The sequence below is a fragment of the Simochromis diagramma genome, unplaced genomic scaffold (genome assembly GCF_900408965.1).
Source record: "Simochromis diagramma unplaced genomic scaffold, fSimDia1.1 OVJJ01000361.1, whole genome shotgun sequence".
Taxonomy (NCBI): domain Eukaryota; kingdom Metazoa; phylum Chordata; class Actinopteri; order Cichliformes; family Cichlidae; genus Simochromis; species Simochromis diagramma.
Window position 1 is genome coordinate 4841527 of NW_024386860.1, and position 17983 is coordinate 4859509.

At 40.2% G+C, this 17983-nt stretch overlaps 2 protein-coding genes across 5 annotated transcripts; both read right to left on the reverse strand.

Annotated features, from left to right (window-relative positions):
* Positions 1–539: 539 nt before the first annotated feature.
* leng1 (leukocyte receptor cluster (LRC) member 1) lies at positions 540–6952 on the reverse strand. 4 transcript variants are annotated; one of them, XM_040029910.1, is made up of 5 exons: positions 6865–6952; positions 6371–6543; positions 4146–4334; positions 1747–2036; positions 540–1611 (listed from the first exon to the last, which is right to left on the reverse strand). In XM_040029910.1, exons 2-5 carry the CDS (start codon positions 6500–6502, stop codon positions 1392–1394), a joined length of 831 nt encoding a protein of 276 aa, XP_039885844.1. In that variant the 5' UTR covers positions 6503–6543; positions 6865–6952; the 3' UTR covers positions 540–1391. The 4 variants fall into 4 exon arrangements, with proteins under 4 accessions (XP_039885844.1, XP_039885842.1, XP_039885840.1 ...); XM_040029908.1 differs by having other exon boundaries at positions 6762–6927; XM_040029906.1 differs by having other exon boundaries at positions 540–1328; positions 1373–1611; positions 6371–6927.
* Positions 6953–6998: 46 nt separating this feature from the next.
* tmc4 (transmembrane channel-like 4) lies at positions 6999–17914 on the reverse strand. The gene is made up of 16 exons (XM_040029902.1): positions 17601–17914; positions 17337–17523; positions 13745–13887; positions 13441–13641; positions 12830–12903; positions 12163–12308; positions 11800–11950; positions 11499–11657; positions 11263–11420; positions 10269–10395; positions 9671–9768; positions 9349–9532; positions 9125–9255; positions 8805–8960; positions 8620–8698; positions 6999–7372 (listed from the first exon to the last, which is right to left on the reverse strand). Exons 1-16 carry the CDS (start codon positions 17650–17652, stop codon positions 7280–7282), a joined length of 2139 nt encoding a protein of 712 aa, XP_039885836.1. The 5' UTR covers positions 17653–17914; the 3' UTR covers positions 6999–7279.
* Positions 17915–17983: the final 69 nt, after the last annotated feature.

A 17983-nucleotide genomic window follows, 5' to 3' on the forward strand; every position in this document is an offset into this window, starting at 1 on the left:
TTCATATCATGACCTTTGGGTGTGATGTGATTTGTGCTCTGGCATCCTATAAAATAACCTCAGAAACAAAGCCATAAATTCACCTTTTAGAGGTTATTACAGCCAATCTAGGCCTAATAAACTTATCAAAAAGAGCCAGCACATATGCCACCACAAACTAGCTATATCACCTATAAAAGTAGTTTTGCATTGCAGGGTGGGTACATTTCCACAGCATATGCCTGTAAAATCTCAAATCCTTTGTTCTGGTCACCGTCACACACACAAAAGGTCATTTTTTCACAGCCGTGTTCTCCTATTAGGAAAAGCACGAGTGTTACTATGAACGTTAGCGATGGCTCTGCTCTATTCGAGCATCCTGTAAACTGTGAGTGTGAGTCAGCACAGCGGCATGACCCCGAAACTGAAGCAGTCGTCAGTAATTTCAACAGTTCTACCTGTGCTTTTTCTTTTTCTGTGAGTGATGCATGATATACATTAAACACATACACAAAATAGAGAAACGGTCAGTTCGCCTCAAAGATGAGTAGAGAGAGAGCTTTTTCCTGGAAATAATAATACTTTTATTGTTGCCATCGACATTTACAGTGTTTCTTTAAACCAGCAGTGTCACAGAATACTGAAAATATTAATTATGATTTTTGTTTATATTTGATAATCATACATTATAAGGGACTTGGATCGGTGAAGAGAAGAGTTGTCGAAGATACGAGCAGTGGAGATGATCTTCCTCTGAAGTGCTTCTTTAGAGTCAGGGTGAGGAGCTCTGTCATTCTGGAAGTACTCTGAGCACAGCTGCTACTCCTCCACATCTAAAGGAGCCTGCTGAGGTGGATCGGTCATCTGAATATGATGCCTCCTAGGTTAAATGTTTTGGCCATGTCCTACCATGAGCAAACCTTGGGTTTGACCCAGAGTATGCTGGAGAAATTAAATCATTATATCCCTCTTTCTCTGGTTTGAGAATGCCTCGGTCTCTCCCTCAGAAGACCTGAAGGAGGTGGATGCATGCATGTATGGAAATGGCCTAAAACTAGTAACTCAAACCATCGCCGAAGACGATTTAATGTAAATGTTTTTAGATTAACAGACTCTTTAGATTGTTACTGTATATGTCCTGCTAACAGCTGTTCACACAGCGCTGTCTTTGCTGGCGTGCTGAGCATCAAGCCCCCTGTGATGGGCCATCTGCCCTGCTGATGTGTTCATGGGTAAAACTCTGCAGATAAATTTGACCTCTGCCCCTCATGCGAGTAACAAATAATAAATAAAAATAAACGATCACAACGCTGAAGGCTCAGACTTTCTGTTTGTGTCATAGTGAGTTCACAGTGACGCCGTCCTGTGAACGTCTTTAGCTTTATTTGGAGTCTGTAAACAGCAAAGAGAGCTCAGGATTTTAAAATCTCATCTCTCCAGCTCTCCCGGTCCCGCCTTTGTCGCTTTCGGGCTAGTTCTGGGAAGTATGCGCTGTTGTAAGGCCTCTCCCTCTCGCTCACTTCCCTCCCAGGCTCCTTTCCTTTGCCGCTCCTCTGCTCCAGAAGTGCCTGGGCTCTCCTCCTTTCCTCAGCCTCCCTCTGTAAACGCTCAGCACGTAACCTTTCTATCGAGCTGGAAGAGACCAGACAGACATTTTGTTACCGACCTGCTTTGATATTCACCACAAGATCGCTTTAATTTGACTTGAGCCTCAGTAAAATACTAAGGGGGATAAAACTTCCAGACAATCAATACTGGTATTCTTACCTCTCTCCGCTGCTCCTCTTTTCCCCTTTGTCTCTTTTTTCCTTTTTCTTGCTCTTGTGCTCCTTTCTGTCTTTCTCTCCGAGAGCTTTCTTCATATCTTTCAAAGGATCCAAACTATCCTTCAGTCTACGATCCTTCTTCTCTCTCTCCTCTTCACTTATCCCTTTTCTCTTTTCTTTTTCTTTGCTCTCCTCTTTGTCTTTGCTGCTTTTCAGATACCACGGCGTGACCTCAGACCCCGGCTGGGGTCCCAATGACACCAGTAAGCCAATGGCTCTTTCCTGCTTCTCCTAGAAACCCCCCCCCCACAAAAACAACAACAGGAAACAAATATTTTGTGTTATTTTTTTCATTACTGTAGCACACTTTTTGTTTATACATGTGTTTGTTTTGTTTATACAATACCCAACAGATAGGAGAATGTAAATATCTGAGTAGCCAGACGGGACATTAACCTGTCTTTAACCTTCCACGAGCTCCATAGTACTTGTTCCTAAGTGCAAATAGCAGAGCTAACTGTCTGAGGCATCATGTGTGCCGCATGCTGTGTGCTATTTGAGCAGCTCCCTCACATAAAACCAGCAGTGGGAAGATGTCAAAAGCAAACGATTTCTTGTTGTGTGATAAAGGAAAACAGTGGGAAAAAATGCGACCTGATACTCTCGACCGTATTCCAAGCTAAAGTCGAAAAGGTCTAGAAGAGCAGATGAACTGTTTTTTGATTGGTCTCTATCTTAGCTTCATATTGTTAAAACAGGAAGTTGTTGATGGGGTAGGAAAGTTTGAAAGGTACGAAACTGGTAAAAGTTTTTGTATTTTGTAGGTTTGGCCTGTGGGTGTGGGAAAAATAGTTTCTGGTGCTACATATAAAAAAAACAAAACAAAAACCAATAACAAGTTTCACTTACATGTATGAAATTCTGTAGCCTGACTTAAACCCGCAATATTTAGAAAAAAAGCCTCTTGGAGACATGCTCTAAACCCAACAGGAAGTCCAGTGTTTTAAATGTAAAATGCTTTTTTTCAGGCAGTACACTTTATCAAACTCCTCTTAGAGAACTTTAATCTAAAGATCTTGGCAATGCCAAACTAAGAAGTTTTTGAGTTTGTGTTGTCTGGTGCGTCCATGTCAGCTCAGCAAATTTTGATTAGTTGCCACAAAAAGCTCTTATAACTCAAATGTACACTGTCCACTCTGTCCTGAGCTTGACGTCCTGGAAGCGAGTCTGGAGACATCTACACACAGTCAGCGCGACAGCTAGTGGCAACAGGAAATCAGCATTAGGTGATAAATCGTGGCTGACAATATCCCTTTTGAAATCCAAACACTCAATACAGCAACGTGACATACAATTAGTAGGTGTTCTTGAAAGAAAGAAAGTGCTTATACAAAGTGTTTGGAAGTAGTGCATATACACATATGTATATACACGAAAGGTTACCAAGGAAACCAGAAATGTTTTTGAGAGCGTTTTCAAAACGCTGCGTTTTCCATCAGCAAAAACGCTGTCTCAGTGTGGACAGGAGGCCGAAACAGAGAGAAAACAATGCGTTTTCAAACGACAACGCATTAGTGTGGACGTAGCCTGAGTGTAGCGTATCTCATTATGCACCAAGGTGTTTCCCACCACACCACTTCAAAAATTCAACTTCCTGTTGAGTTCTGAATTTACTGAAGCAAAAAATTTAAATGAACTAAAACACAACAACCGTTATGAATATTCTCTGCCATTAAAACAGGACACACAATAAACTAATATACTTCAGCAAATCATTAAATAAATGTAAATGGTACTAAAGTGCCTCTGCTTTGCCATCAGCAGCATTTTGGCATTTTCTGACCTGTGATTGGAAAGCCTTGATCACATCCACAGGCTTTAACTTGTATTTATATTGTCTGTCTGAATTAATTCTCCCCCCCCCGTCTCATGCTGCATCTATTTACGCTGCGTGCATACATACTGGCACTGGGCTGCAGAATAGAATAGCAGGTATGATGACAACAAGACAAAAATTTAAACTGATTGTATTGCTTTTTAAAGTGTGGTGATAACAAACCATTCAAATGACATGTGAGAAAACTACACCCACTAATGATGAGATAAGATAAGAATCATCTTTTCTCTGGCAACATTTCAAAAACATACAAAGCATTTAGCATTTTTGTGACTGAGCTGAAAAGCAAGATTTTGCAGATCCACTCCTAACTACTAAAGGTTTTTAATGGAAAAAATGAAAATGTAAATGGTTCAGCACTGGACCTGCAACCACAGACCATGCAGGACACTGAACCCAGATGTGGTACCAAACTTGCAAAAGCTTTGCTATCATTCAGCTGCTACGTCAGAGCAAAAGAAAAGCGTGAAAGAGAAGACTGACAGAAGCAGCAGCACGGACACCTTTTCTTCTTTCTTTTCCCTGAGATACTCCTCATTCCCCTTCTTCTCCGAGGACTCCTCCAGGGGGAAAAGATTGAGATGCTCCAGAGCTCCACTTCCTCCACCCTGTTCCTCATCACCATCATCTCTGCTTCCTCCTGTTGGCTGAAGAGCAGCTCGGGCTTTCCTTCTCAGATACTCTGTACGTGCCTGTAAACAATGAACAACAATTAAAGGACATTCATGGGCACGGCAAAGCTTATTTAACCTTCATAATAAAAAACTAAACTCAAATCATAAATACTTAAGTTTTCTACTGGTGCCAATTTAGAGACGTACAGTACATTTACAGCAATCTGAATAGTAACACATAGGAAATGTTAGTATTGATTTCCAGGTGTTGTTGCTTTTTTAAATATTAACAAAAGACAGCATACAACAGTAAATGTGTTGTTTTTTACAATTGTAGAGGATAGGCATGCACTAGTGAGAGATCTATTAGGGATGCAGTGATTGCAAAACTCTGGACCAATACTGATGTTTAAAATAACAACTTGTTTGTTTTTTAATTAGTATATTACATATTTTTACCATTAACTATCCACCCTTTTTTGGCAGGGGAAATAAAGAAAAGATCACTACACCGTTTGAACATTTAGTCAGCACAAAAGTTAGCTGACACATCAGAGAAACAATGCTAATCAGCAGTCAACAAGGACAGTATCTGATGCTCATACACTCTACCTATTATAATGCATACGTGGTTGCTAATATTTAGTCTGCTTTCACTCTGTTGTTTCATAAAAACAGGGTGTTTTCTGTCTCAGTGTGGGCCTTTTAAGGGGTTCTGGACATCTGGGTTACTTAATGTATCAAAGGTCTATATGTTTTCCAATACATTTTGTCTATTTGATCAACAAAAATTTATTTTAAGCTTTAGTAAGTTAAATAAAATGGTTAAAAATATTTTTAGTGACAGTGGATGGCAAAAAAAACCCTCACTGATGGGCTCAAAGCTTCTTTAAATACAGTAAAACCCTAATAATCTCTGCAATGCAACACATAAGTGTAGCAGAGAACAATCTGTTCTCGCATGATAACATTTTATTCCGGCTCTGCACGGCCCACTACATTTTACCCCCTGTGATACTGAGCTACTTCAATGTCATCTCACATTTCCTGTCCTTTACTTTAATGTACAGTACTGACATTATTTTTTTTGGGTAACTTTTCTGTAATACATTTGATTTCAAAAAAAATTCTGCCTTTTTAATATATTTATTTTTTAGATTTCCATCCCATTATAAAAAGCTTTAATATTCTAGATATTTATTTATTGTGCAAAATGTAGATTAAAAAGAGAATGCATTAATTTGCATTTTGCAATTTTTATTCACAACTGTTATTGTTGTTTATAACCAATGTTTTAAATTATTTTGTTGGCAGCAACAGATCTCAAAAAGTTGGGACAGTGGTAACAAAAGGCTGGAAAAGTAAGCTTAACTAAAAGGAAACAGCTAGAGGAATATTTTGCAACTAAGTTAACTGCCAACCGCTCAGTAACATGACTGGGTATGCAAAAACTGTGTCTACAAGTTGTGTACCAATTTCAGCATAAAGCTCCTAAATGTAAAGTTACAAAGACTTTGAATATCAATACTAGATGCCTGTGATTTTTGGCAACACAGGCAACAGTGCAGTAAAAAAATAGGCAGGATTCTGTCATGGAGTCACTGCATGGGTTCAGGAACACTTCCAGAAATTACTGTTACACTTCAAAGTAGCCATATGTGAACATGATACAAAAATGCTGCCTTCTCTGGGCCAAAGCCTATTCAAAATGGACTGAGACACAGTAGAAACAGTTTCTCAAGGTACAACGTGTGCATTAGTGCCTATGGAACTGGCAGCTTGCAAATCTGGAAAGGTACCATCAGTGCTTCAAGGTATATTTAGGTTTACTTAATTTAAAAATCCTCACTGTTTTTAGCAACACTTTACAAAGTATTCTAACTTTTTTGTAACTAGGGCTGGACTAAGAGCATCTCAGGTAGGCTCTACTGAAAAAGGACATTTACTGTACACTTTTATTATAAATGAGTACGTTTTTTTATGTTTTTCAAGTTAGTAACCTTGCTTCTGATCATATCTGGTTTGAATCTGAGGTATCCTGCTCAAACTACATGGGAAACAGAGCAAAAAGTATGTACAGTAACAGCACGCCACGGTCATCCACCCGGAGTCACCTCTTGCTCCGCGCGCTCCACGCGACGCTTGGCCTCGCGCTCCTCCTCTGCTGCCTGGGCCTCGTCCCTCCGCACTCGAGCGACGTTGTCTTTGTTGCGGACATGCCAGCTCTTCTTCGGAAGGATGTTCATTGTTCCCTTGGCGACTGTTACTACTATAGGTTAGCAGTCGGCTAGCAGCGGCAAAAGTGGAAGGAAAACGTGAATAAGTTCCCCCAAATAAAGCCGCTAGTTGTGGAAGGAAATGCGTCAATGCCCCAAAGCGGAAAAATAGAATAAAAATATATAAATATACAAAAACAAACTTTATATTTGCAGCTTTGACCTCCCAAGAGGCAGAGCTAACGAGCTAATGTTAGCCGATGTTTGCTACTTTCCACATCTACTTTACCTTAAGGACTCAGCACCACGCATAGATATCACATTTCCGTCAATTTAGCAATATTTTTTTAACATTTTACTCTCTAAAACAGGGCCCAGGCACTGTCACCAACTTGTTGAGTGGAGAATTTTTCTTGTTGGACAGGTAGCAGGACCTCACAGGAACAGGCAGACCCAAACAGGAAGTAAACAGTAGCTCCATGTTGAAGCAATAACACAATGGCGACAGCAGAGGGGGCTGTTATGTTTCTCATTTTATTTTATTATGTAAAGAAAAGAATATCTGCTTTGAAGGACAGACAGAAAAGGCACTAATCTATTTACATAGTGGAAATGTTATACTCTAATAACGATAAAGTTTTAATTCTCCTTCTTTATGTATTCCTTTAAAAAAAAATCACAACTTTTAATACAGTTATCTTCGTGCAGACGTGTGTGGTAAAACCTAGCCTGCATTAAATTATAAACATAAAAACAAGTCTTATTATGTTGTTTTCAAGACGGTAGATCCTTGCCCATATGTCGTGTTCAATCTTGTACTCCTGCATGATGTGTCGGTATATGAGCTTGCCGACTCAGGCTCTCAATCTGCTTGATCAGGAACTGTTTGTCACGGCTCTCCTGTAAACCAAAAACTCATAAGTCCATGTGAGAATCAGGAAGCCATTTAACTTACTGTTTCAAAGTGAAGCCTAATGACGTATATAAAAGATCACCATTTAATTTCGGGACTGTAGGGTCATTATAAACTGTAAGGTAATTAACGCAGATAGGTTTGTATATTTGGACTGGACTGTGTGTAGTTGTTGTAAAGTGCCTGTGAATACATCCTCTTTGAATTCCAAAATTTTACCTATCAACACGTGATATTAAACCTCGGCAGGTTTTAAAATGAAGTAAATGCAAATACACACAAGCAGAAAGTTATTATATATTAGACTGTTTCATTTTGTAACAAATACTGAAACATGATGCAGAAGCAGTTGTAGAAAACTGATAGTACAGTTTGAAAAGACTGGCTCGTTTGGAAAGGTTGCCAGGAGAAAGCCTAATTACTGTAAATCATGGCAACACAGCTTAAGTCTAAACAAACCTTAAGACTTCTGAAACAATGTCCTTTGTTCAGTTTAGACCAAAGTGGCGATCCTTGACCATAATGTGTAGCATCATGTTTGGTGAAAACCAGGCACAGCATATCAGCACAAACATTTCAAACCAACTGTCCAGTACGGTGCTGGAGGGGTAATGATTTGTGCTTGTTATTTGCACCCACTGGACCTGAGCACTTTGCAGTGATTGAGTCAACCTTAAACTCCTCTGTATACCAAAGTATTCTAGAGTCAACTATGAGACCATCTGTCTGACAGCTAAAGCTTGGCTGAATTTGGGTCATGTAGCAGGACAGTGATCCCAAGAACAGCAGCAAATCTATAACTGAATGGTTGACAAAGAAAAGAGTCAAGGTGCTGCAATTGTCCAGTCAAATTCCTAACCTTAAACATATTGAAAAGCTGTGGTGGGCCAAAATTCCTTCATAACAATGTGAGAGACTAATAAAGTCATACAGTTCTAACAGCTACTGAATCAGGAAGTGTACCTAGTTGTACCTAGTTTGTCACACAGCGCTTCTGCATTTTGGCATAATTTTTGTTAAGTAATCACATGGTGTAATACATCATGTTAGAGTCTGATAAGGACCAGATGATTTTTTTTGTTACTATGTCCTGAACAATTGAAAGAGGGTGTATTTACTTTCCTTCTTTGGCTTTTTCCTTAAGTACATGACTTTATCTAATAATAATAATAACAACAACAACAACAACAACAACAACAATAATAATAATAATAATAATAATAAAGCAGTTTACCAGTTTAAGCTGAGCTTTTAGCAGTGCAATGCTTCTCCCATAGACAGTTGCTAAAGCTACGACATAGCACATCACCACACTGCCAGGGAGAAGAGAGACATAATATTACTCCATGAAATGCACAGTAAGGACTATTTAATATGCAGGTCATCATTACACAAATAGCATACTGAGAGTTCACGCACATTGATAATGCAAAAAGAGGGATGGAGAACGCCTGGGAGCCGACGAAGAAGAGAAACTCCTGTGTGACGTTAGAGAGATTGTTGAATGAGTCTGGAACAGTTGACCACATGGTACTGGATGAGTGGAAAGGACCACAACCGTAAGAGGGACGGATCCTGTTTGAGGAAGAGGGACACACTTGTCCTCAGCAATGTTAAATAACATGAAAAATGTTTTCATGCAAAGTTTATAGCAGTGACAGCATCCAGCAAGTTTTCTTACAGTGATGCAGAAAAAGCAGTTGTGTTGCAACTGTTACAGGTAAGTATGAAACACTCACTCAGAGAGACTGTAAATCAAGACAACTGTTGCCAAACCCCATCCAAACAGGAGCACCACCAGAAAAAAGAAGGTGGAGGTGGTAGAACGAAACGTCCTCAGCGCTGGCCGACAGTTTTGGAAGAGTGTTATCTGCGGGGGGAAAGTGGCAATTTAATAGTGGATTAGGTACACAATCACCAAGCAACGTGTGACGTGTTGGCGGTGTTAAAGCTAGAGCCTCACCTTCTTGCAGTAAAACAGGATGACAAACTTCAAGGTGTTGATGGCGGGCAGCAGAGGGCAAAAAAGAGCTCCCACCCAGACCACAGTCTGACCATAAACCAGGCCAAGCACATTGGAGGGAACCACAAACTCCTGCCGCCCCACCCACTGAACAGGCTTACAGGAACAGTTATCCACCACAAGCCTACCACATACACAAAAAAACACTACATAGCTGAACACAAGACTGATTGACCAGTATTCAAATATACAGCATGCATTTGCATGATGTGCATTAATATGACTCATATCTTTATGCTATAAAAAGTAGCATAAAAAGTACCTGCGTGGAAATTCAACCAGCAGAAAAACAGCAACGGTGATGAGGAGGTCAAACATTGTGAGCTTGTACATTTCCTGCCCCACACGTGTTTCCCAGCACTACCAATAAGAAAAGATAAGATTGTCTTTCAGTGTGGACATGCTGAATATATTCAAAGCTGATGTTACTGTTGTGTTAACCTCTTTGTCTGCACACACAGGCTGTTATAGCAGCTGTTAAAGAGCGCGTTTTGTATTTTACTCAAGCCTCCGTCAGCGGAACGAGGCAGTCGCAGAGCTGCTACTGTTCTCCCCAAGAGATCAGAAAATATTTACTGAAAAACCTGACATGCTTTACCATTATTGTTTATGACTTTTTAAAATACAAACGGAGTGTAAATGAGTTTCCAGTTCAATTATTCTGTCAGTTTTTCTTTTGCACGTCGAAGCCTTCAAGGGATCCTGTTTAATTTACCCAGCAAAGTCTTGATCCAGAAACAAACTGAAAGCACTGCTTTTTCTCATGACAGACAACTTAAACACAAACAACAGAAGGTCTGTCTTATAGGACCCCCTCCGCGCTGTTACACTCTGAAAATGAAGATCAGTAATATAATTACTTGGAATTCATCGTAGTTGTACTCGCACAGTGTACAGTTTCCTTTGAGCTCATTAGGGTAGCAGGTGATCTGACCCCACAGGGTGTAGAGGAGGACGCCCAGACTCACCAGACGCAGAAACACTGCCCTGGGTGTGGAAGAGAAATGGGTCATTTTCATTCATCTAATTTTAATTTCACACTAATCTTACTTGATAACTCAACACAGATAAGGATACACTACCATATTTAAAAATTTGTTACATAAAACTAATGACCAGGTTTAAAGCAGGGAAGGTTTTAAGCTGTTTTTTGTGTTTATTTTACATTGAGGGCCCCATGAACAACGTTTTTAGCTGATGTAAGTTGTGTGGGAGCCAGGGTGAGCTAGTATTTTTTTAAAAAACTGAAGGACATGCCACACAAAGTAACCTGAGCTGAAATTGAATTGTAGAACGGGTAAGGTGGTGATTGCAGCATAATTTCCTTCGTATTGCACACTATATTGGAGAATCATGGCAAAAGCATTATAGCAGCTTGTGTATAGCCATAGTGGCCAGATAATAAAACATGTGGGTTAGATCATATTTATCATCAGGCATTTAACATTTTGCTGTTTGTTTGATCCATGGCTTGTGACTAGACCCATTATTGTCTGCTCTGTTAGAGCCAGTCGTTAAGGATGAACCTGGCAAGCTAGGCAGTCCTGATAATTATGGGCCTAGTTATAGTACTATGATTAAAGTGAGTAAAATATTTATTGTGTTTAATATTCTGGTCAATTTTTAAAATAGGTGCAGCAGCATCATTATCAATAGTTGTTATAGTGTTATAATTCTGCATTTACTCTCTTATTTACAATAAAAATTTCCACATTTGCTGGAGTTTGTCATATATCGTTGTGTATTTGTGATAAGAAGATATGGGCTTGGAGCGACTGATCAGATTTTTTTTTTTTCAAGCATTACAAACACAAACAAATTAAATGCATGTGACATAATCCCTTTCTCACAAACCTTAAGAGAGCCAATATGATAGTAGTGCTGGGGGAGTATTGCTCTACTAAGGCGATCTTGTCACACAGCAGAGGCACCACAAAGTTTCCAGCAGTGATGACCATGGACGGGAGATACTGAATAACAAAGCCAAGGATCCCTTGCTCATCAGCCCTATTCTGTTTAGCAGAAATGGGAGATGGTCACCCAGAGCTTCAAGAAGATCATGTTGGCATCATTATTTTTACATCGTTTACCTGGCTGAACTGTGTGGTCACATAGATGCCGTAGAAAGCTCCTCCAATGAACCCAAGTGAAAGAAAAGTCATTAAAACACGCAGAGAGTATAAAATCACTTTTTTCGATGTTGACAGATCAGCCTCGTGTCTCTTTCGACTCTCCTCCTCCAGATCCACCTGGCCGAGGGAGAGAAGAGAAATGAGGGGTCACCTGAAGGCACATCATGTATACGAAACTGTGGAGCAAAGCTGCCACGTGTGGGTCACGTTTCTCTTTTCCAGCACTTCATCCTGTTAAGTAGGATAGATCCCTTCTGACCTGTAGCTGGTAGAGGATGTTTTTCTGCTTCAGTTTGGTAGCTCTGTCTCCCAGGCAACTATAGTCCCATCCGGTGAACACGATCATGCTGTAACTGCTCACTCCAGTGCTGCTTCCCGTTGCCACAGCAACTCGAGCTGCAGTCCCCATCCTGTGTGTGAACAGCCAGTGAAAAGGATACAGACAGAAGTCAGGCTGACTGAACTCAGGACTCTAAGCTAAACATGCAAACACACAGCCTTTATTTACATAATGCATCCGTTTAACACGAACTATAGTGTCTCCAGACCCCAGGAATTCAGTAAAACAAACCCAATTTTGCTGTCTAATCAAGAACCTGGCCGTTACAGTCGTGGGACTGACCGTGCTATCATGCAGATGAGACAAAAGGCAAAGTAGAAGACAGCAGTGAGGATGTAGGCAAGAGGGATGTTGTAGAAGAAGTCCCTGTTCGGCATCTCTGTGATGTTGTAGTAGCCATAAAACAGGTATGAATACTCCATAAAACCCTGTAAAGGAGAGAAGAATATCCAGCTCAAGATGCAATTAAATTTTGCCGGCTGAGAATAAAAGCAGGAGAATTGTGCAATTTCTTCACTACAATATAGGGCTAGATTTATTATTTAGGCCTATATTGTAGGCTTCAGCTCCAACGTGAAGCCTAAAAGCATAAATGAACCAGTGTCATTCACATAAAACACTTTGACAAGGTGCAGCAGAAAAGCACAGGTGTCAAGCCTGAAATGAGTCACAGCTCATTCAAACTAGCTGCTTTAGTTTCAGTGTTGTGGTTCTGCGTGTGCTGCCTTACTTTCATACTCATGCCAACATAGTGTCAGTAACACCCGTGACTTTCTATTTTCAAACCACCACACACAAAAAGACATTATTACTCCAGCTGTACCTTATATGTGTTCTCGGTGTCACCTTTTTGCAGAATGAAAGTGGAATGACACTTCTATGAAAGTCTAAAGTGCCTCAAACTAAAGTGCAGGTCTATATACATTCTGCAAGTCTCTCAACGTCTCACCGTTCCCGAAAGGAAGTCGAGCAGGTACTGATAGATCTCCGTTGTGCTCTTAACTTCATACACCTTGCATTTAGCTGGATTTGAAAAAATAAAACACAGTAAACAAAAAGCTTCCTCTGAACATAAAGGTCATGCTGTTGCCTCAAGAATTTATGATATTTGTAAATAAATTAAATACACAGAAAGAGACAGGGAGATTCAATGCAGCTGCAGTGGAAACTATTTAACGTCTAAATAAGATCTGTTTCTCATGTAGCTTTAAAATAATCAAAGGATTTGGAAAAGTCATACATCATCCTGTAAAGCTATTTCAGGTCTGGAGATGATAAATGATATTAGGGATAAACTCATTTTTGTATATATTTGAATGTCACAGATGTGGAATTTTGTATAAATATTCTGCTCATCCACAGGTGAGCAGCCCACATTTTATTTCTGAAGGGAAAACAGAAGGGGTACCACTCTCTCTACTCTTACTCCTACAAACGCAGGGCTGTTGCCTGGAAACTGTTGCAGCAAAGTGCAAGAAGGCTTCCTGTTGTAATTACGAAGAAATGTGATAAAAGATGAGTAACAAGGAAAAAAGGAGGAAATGAAGAAACAGGACGCACCGGTGCGATTTGTTTCACTCAAGTTATTGCTAACAGTGAGGATATCTGTGCTGTTGGTGGTTGGTTGGTGGTGGTTGGTGGATCTGAAGACAACACTGGGAATGAGGACAAACCCAGCAATCAGAAAGAAGGACACAAAATTCAGAACCACCAAGAAGCGAAGGAACACGAAGTAAGACTGGACACCACCTCCAAAGTTCCCTGTGAGGGCAAAGAAACATGGTTTGTTTCAAATGTAAACTTAACGCGTGGGACTGAGCTGCTTCCTTTATTGTCCTTTTATATTAATTTACTGCATGTGTACCTCCAATCATTTGCACTGACTTCCTCCACAATGAGAAAAAGTAAAGAAATTCTTTGCATTTGTTTCTGAGTTTACGCAGCATCTGTCTCCCTCTCCAGGACACATCTCTGGAAAATGCGGGCGACCGCATTTGCTGCACTTCCCTGTGAAGGACAAATAATAAAGAAATTATATTACAACAACTCAAAATTCCCTCACAATTACCAAGTAATTTAAAATAAACTATATATAGGAGAATTATTAAATAAACATGAATTAGATAGCACTTACACAGTATATACATACATTAACAAGCAGTTTTTGTCATTCTGCCTCTGCACATCACCACAGAGGATTTTAAATCAATCAACATGTGACTGAAGTGCAGGCTTTCAGCTTTAGTTTAGGGGCTGTATCAAAAATGTTTTCATTGACAGTTTGTGAATTTAAAGCCATTTTGATAAATAGAGACGTATTTTCAGAGACATATTGCATAATCATAATTTTAAATGTAAGTATCGCTTTTTAATTCTCCTTTAAATCCTTTACAGTCAGCGACTGCGTGAGGTGTATTTGGACATCACTAAATGCTGTGTTTCTTCCCTTGAGGAGTCACATCAGGATCCCCTTCAATTTGTTTACCAGCCCCGTCTCGGAACTGATGACGCCATCATCTCTCTGCTCAATCATGTCTACACCCACCTGGACCAGCCAGCGAGCACTGTGAGGGTCATGTTTTTTGACTTTTCCAGTGCTTTCAACACCATCAGGCCGACCCTCCTGGGTGATAAGCTAACAGCGATGCAGGTGGATGCTTCTCTGGTGTCCTGGATTGTTGATTACCTAACAGGAAGACCACAAGGTAATCAGCAATACAGGGGCACCACAAGGAACTGTCTTCTCCCTCTTCCTCTTCACCCTCTACACCACAGACTTCAGCCACTGCACAGAGACCTGCCATCTTCAGAAGTTTTCTGATGACTCTGCGGTGGTTGGATGCATCAGCAGGGATGATGAGACAGAGTACCGGGCTGTGGTTAACTGATTTGTCACGTGGTATGAGCAGAATCATCTGAGGCTCAACCTGGCAAAGACCGAGGACTATAAATACCTCGGAGTATACATTGACAATAAACTGAACTGGGCTAAAAACACCACAGCACGTTACAGGAAAGGCCAGAGCCGACTCTATTTTCTGAGGTGGCTGAGGTCCTTCAACATCTGTCGGACAATGCTCCGAATTTTCTATGAGCCTGTTGTGGCCAGTGCAATCCTCTACGCGGTTGCATGCTGGGGCAGTAGGTTGAGGGTTGCTGATGCTATATAATAATAAACTGATCCGCAAGGCCAGTAATGTTGTGGGGATGGAGCTGGGCTCTCTTAGGGTGGTGATGGAGAGGCGAATGTTGTCCAGGATAAAGACAATGTTGGATAACTCCTCCCACCCACTCCATGCTAGCTAGCCACAGGAACAGGAGCACGTTCAGCGAAAGACTGAGATTACCAAAAAGCACCACTGAACGACACATGAAATCATTCCTGCCTGTTGCCATCTCCCTGTACAACTCATCCACCTAATACACTGTATACTGCAATAGCTACACCCTTTTTGCTCTTCTGCTCTTCTTTCTTATTCAGATATTTATTAGTAAGTGACTTATATATATATGTATATATTGTACATATTGTGCTATTTCTTACTTTTTGTATTGCCTGATTTTGTTATTGTTTGTACTGGAGCGCTGTAACCAACATAATTTCCCCAAGGGATCAATAAAGTATTATGATTCTGATTCTGATTGCCAGGCTTTTACTGCAGCCTCCTCCAGCTGCTGCTGGTTTGAGGGGTTTTCCTCAATCCACTTTGTCTTTAGTATCTGAAAAGCTGATCTGTTGGGTTGAGATCAGGTGACTGACTTGCCCATTGAAGGATATCCAATTTCTCTGCCTTGAGAAAACCTTTGGGTACTTTTACAGTTTGCTTTGGAGGATTATCCTTTTGTTCTGTGAAACACAGTCTGATCAGTTTTGCAGTACTTTGTTGAATTTGAGCAGAGAGTACAGTCTTGTACTTCACAGTTGGTCCTGCTACTTTCTATCTGAGGTCCCATCATAAATAAACACCAGTGAACTGGTTCCACTGGCAGCAATACCTGTGCATGCTACATTTCCTCCACCACGTGTGACAGATAATGTGGGTTGTCTCCAAACATGACCTGTTTTTCTCCTTCTCCAAACCTTTTTCTTCCCATGATTCTGATACGTCTCAGTTTCATTTGTCCAAACAGTTTTTTCCCATAGATGGCCACCGCCTTCTTCTTCCTTGTGACCAGTGGTCTGAACCCTGTAGTAAACCCTGTGCATTTACATTCATGAAGAAGTTTCATTCTTCGTTTTTCACGATTGTGGACTTTGACAATGATACACCTCCTCAAAAGTTGTTTTTACTAGAGCTGATGTTATAAAGGTGTTTTCTTCTTAACCACAATAATAAAAGCTGGCTTTTATTTTCTTTCAGGCCTTTTTGGTTTTACTGAGCTGCTCAATGCAATCCTTCTTTTTAGGAATGAACCAGTTTACTGACTTCTAAAGTATATTTCATTTTTCTGAAAGGTTATTTTGAATTTTCAGCCTAATTATTGCCTCCTTCGCCTGTATCAACATCTCTTAGAACATTATATCTATTCAATTAAAAGACTACTGAATACAAGGTGAACACTGGAAATCAACTCTAACTATCATTCATCTGCTTAATTTGTAATCAAACAGTGAGTGAACAGGCCTCACCTGGCCATGAAACTGCTCATCAATCAACTGTGCAATTACTGTGACTGTGTATACAAATGGCTGTAATTACTAAACAGTTAGTGCAACTCTTTTGTTAAGTCCACTTAATTAAAGCTGGAAGTCTGCACTTCAATCATGTCTTGATTGTTTGATTTGAAATCACTGTGAGGGTGTAGAAACCTATGAAACCTACACAAACTGTGTCCATGTCCTTAGGTTTATAGATGTAACTGTAGGCAGACACGTACAGTTTAATATACATGAACAACCAGCTGTCTATAACAACTAGCTAATGAAATTGATTGGGTTTAAATGAAGCTATGCGTTGAATGATTTTTCTTCCAGAAATCTACTTGGAAATTATGTTGTGTGTGTGTTTTGCAGATCCACATTATCCCAGCTCCATTACAAGACTCATGTTATTTAGATGACTTAAGTTTTTATCATATACTGCTAAAAGTTAAAACCCAAGCACAAGTGAAGTTATAAAGTCCAATATATACTATTGTAACAGAACGCAGTGAGATAAGTCACAGTGTATGATGAAGGGTGATTATGTTTTTCATTTGTAAGAGGATGAATGTTCTGCTTCATATCGGCCACATACTCATTCTTTAAGACAGCGTTTAAATTTGGGAACATGCTATCATTTACGAGCAATACACTGCTGACTCCCTGACCTTTAAACTCTAGTCATTAATTTACTCGCATTAATTTAGTCCATGACCTCAAATCTGGGCTCTCCATTAGCTTTCTCTTTATTTCTCCGTTTTTCCACTGAATTACTGAAACGTCACCACCAAACATTCAGTAGAAAGTTTCATACCTTATAGTTCTTCTCAGGTGCATGGGCAGGGGAATACACCTGATGTCCCGTTTGGGTCCACCATCGCTGTCTTCATCTTCATCCTCGGGGGTTGAGTCCCAGTTGAAGTGAGGATAACTCTGATCAGGAGCTGGAGACGAAACCCGCCGACGCCTGAGTGACTGCTGCTCACCGTCATAACCATTTCCTGTGAGCGGAAGACATTCAGACATCGTCTAAGAGTTTAAAACAAAACAACAAATACGAGCAGGTAAATCTGATCACCTCCAGTGTAATCGTAAATATGAGAGTTTTGTCTCTGTATTTCACCGGCCATCTCTCTGACGAATGTTAACAGTTTTCCTCTACGATCACATCTAATAGCTGACCGACAACAAATCCAGACTCAAACAAATAAGTGAAACACTTCCTTGTGAGGATAATCTGCGTATCCATGACCTGCTTCCTTGTTGTCCCCTTTCACGGACTTTACTCCCTTTGTAAATGACTGCACATGCACTTCCTTATTGGCTTCAACCTAATGAGTTAGCTTTACCCAGCCAGAAGGGAAAAGCACACTGAAAACAAGGATGTCAGATATTTTGTCTTGAAGTGCTAAAATCATAAATGTCTTTGACTTTACAGGAGAGGGGAGGAAATTAATGCAT